This window comes from Barbus barbus (assembly GCF_936440315.1).
Source record: "Barbus barbus genome assembly, chromosome: 22".
NCBI lineage: Eukaryota > Metazoa > Chordata > Actinopteri > Cypriniformes > Cyprinidae > Barbus > Barbus barbus.
The window spans coordinates 1,330,549-1,333,373 of record NC_136750.1 but is presented as its reverse complement, the minus strand read 5'-3'; the positions used below and the strand labels follow the sequence as shown (position 1 = coordinate 1,333,373).

The following is a 2,825-nucleotide window of genomic DNA, read 5'->3' as shown; positions in this document are numbered from 1 at the left end:
GGATCTCACTGTACTTTGGCCATCCGGCAGGAACCTGAGCAGGAGCTGCAATCACATCACATCTGCTGATGAACACTTTCTAAACTTTCAAAAATAATTTACAAAATATTTCATTAATGTTCCGTGAACCAAAATATATAATGTACATTCCAATTGTTAGAAATGTTATACATTTTAAAAATTAATAATGCATAGAATATTTATGTGTTTCAAAATATCAATATTTTAATTTGATTATGATTTGAAATTAATATTCGGTTTGTTATTATTATTATTATTATTTCCTAAAATGTTATTATTATTTATCTATTATTATTTCTAAATAAACATGAACTACTAATGTATATACCTGGAATATAGATCACTCATTTATGTTGCTTCAGATAATTGTTATTTAAAACATTTAATTTAAAAATACAACTGATTACAAAATTTATTTGGAGTTAATATTTAATTCACGTTCATTTTTTTATTTAATGTTCCCATGAATTTTCTTTTTTAAAATTCCAAAAATTGTTTGTTTTTTGAATATGAAGCAAAATTTTTAAATAACAATGACAACAACATAAAAATAATAATAATCCACTAGTTTATATTATTTAATTTTTTTATGTATGAAAATATTTTAACATTTAATATTATATATATATATATATATATATATATATATATATATATATAATACTGTTAAAATATTTTACATATTAAATAATGTATATGAACTCATCTGCGAGTAAAGAATATACATACATAGATTTTCAAATATTATTTAAATTCATATTTTATTTTTTATGTTCCCAAAAATGCTGTTATTATATTTGTTTGTTTTCTCTGAATGAATATGAACGGGCATATCAATCAGCAAAAATGCATTGCATTTAATATATATATATATATATATATATATATATATATATATATACACATATATATATATATATACAGGTCCTATTCAAAAAATTAGCATATTGTGATAAAGTTCATTATTTTCTGTAATGTACTGATAAACATTAGACTTTCATATATTTTAGATTCATTACAACACAACTGAAGTAGTTCAAGCCTTTTATTGTTTTAATATTGATGATTTTGGCATACAGCTCATGAAAACCCAAAATTCCTATCTCAAAAAATTAGCATATCATGAAAAGGTTCTCTAAACGAGCTATTAACCTAATCATCTGAATCAACTAATTAACTCTAAACACCTGCAAAAGATTCCTGAGGCTTTTTTTTTTTTCTTCACATTTCAATGCAAAACATTTATTAATTAACCAAACCACATTAATTAAACAATGACTTCTTTGCATTAAAAAAGGAGAAATCTCATGACAAATCTCACCATCTCATGTGCTCATGTGAGAAGCAAAAAGAAGAGATAGACAAAACACATTAACCGAAGACTGTGGGAGAGGCAATGACCTAGTAAGGGAGAAATGACTACATGAAAAGAACGACACTGAAATCTAAGCAACACTTAATGAGAAACTTTAAAAAGATAGAACAGCGTAGATGCCACTACATACAGATATCGCAAAAGAAAATGTGTAAATTGGGAATTGCAGAACTCCAACTCAATTTCAAAGTTTTTACTGATCATACTGAACATTTATTAAAAGTACTCTCTAAATGCTTTATCGGTCTATAAGGACCTAACAAGTGTTTGTTCTATATATGCGAAAGGTCCTCACAGTCGCTGATTTGATGCATCGCTTCAGCACTGTCAGCACTGTTGTGCCTGGCATACTAATGATGGGGTCTGATCATCCTACAGGTTTAGTGGTATAACAGGCCAGTACTTGGGCTGTTTTTTGTCACAGTTGCGGTCAAAGCTGAGCTGCATGGCTGTTTCCATCCCCTGAATCTTTGCTGCATCTTTACCATACAGCTTCATCATCTCTGCAGTCCTCCTTTCTCCTGGACGCTCTGAAGGAGGCAGGCTGCTGCGCCAGGAAACTCTGTGCAAGTCTTGGTCAGCTAGAACATACAAGTCCTACTGCTCTGCCTCCATCTGCTGTTGTTTCTTGAGTTCCTGCCTGTGTTGCTCTGTCTGGGCAAAGTATTGTCGCAGCTCTTCTGAGATGTCCATGTTACTGACGTCACACTCAATCTGGCTCTCATCCGAACTCTCCCCCATCTCACTGTCTGAATCAGTGGCCTCATTCTCCCCTTCTTCTCTACCTGTCATTCTGTCTCTGTGAGCATTCCTCCAGCTCTCGTCTGCATGCCAATCTGAGTATCGCTGGCTGGCAGAGGGGTACATGGAATACAGTGCCTGGAAGAAGCCAGCCTCCAAAGCTTTTCTGTATGCCCGCTTATGCCTCTGGTGCCAGTTCATGGCCTGCTGGTAGTGCTGCCAATACCGGGCGTAAACCGGATGGGCGTACCACACCTCTCCAGCACCCTGACTGGCCATTATGAAGAGGCGACTAGTTAATGGAATCTATTTCTGTACCACTCATGCCTTCCTCTGCCACCTTCCTGAGGCTTTTAAAAACTCCCAGCCTGGTTCATTACTCAAAACCGCAATCATGGGTAAGACTGCCGACCTGACTGCTGTCCAGAAGGCCATCATTGACACCCTCAAGCAAGAGGGTAAGACACAGAAAGAAATTTCTGAACGAATAGGCTGTTCCCAGAGTGCTGTATCAAGGCACCTCAGTGGGAAGTCTGTGGGAAGGAAAAAGTGTGGCAGAAAACGCAGCACAACGAGAAGAGGTGACCGGACCCTGAGGAAGATTGTGGAGAAGGACCGATTCCAGACCTTGGGGGACCTGCGGAAGCAGTGGACTGAGTCTGGAGTAGAAACATCCAGAGCCACCGTG

General features: G+C 35.5%; 1 protein-coding gene across 1 annotated transcript; it reads right to left on the bottom strand.

Moving 5' to 3' along the window:
- Positions 1–1,761: 1,761 nt before the first annotated feature.
- Positions 1,762–2,471, bottom strand: LOC306888212 (gem-associated protein 8-like). The gene has a single exon (XM_079446406.1). The coding sequence runs from the start codon at positions 2,414–2,416 to the stop codon at positions 1,994–1,996; it is 423 nt and encodes a 140-aa protein (XP_079302532.1). The 5' UTR covers positions 2,417–2,471; the 3' UTR covers positions 1,762–1,993.
- Positions 2,472–2,825: the final 354 nt, after the last annotated feature.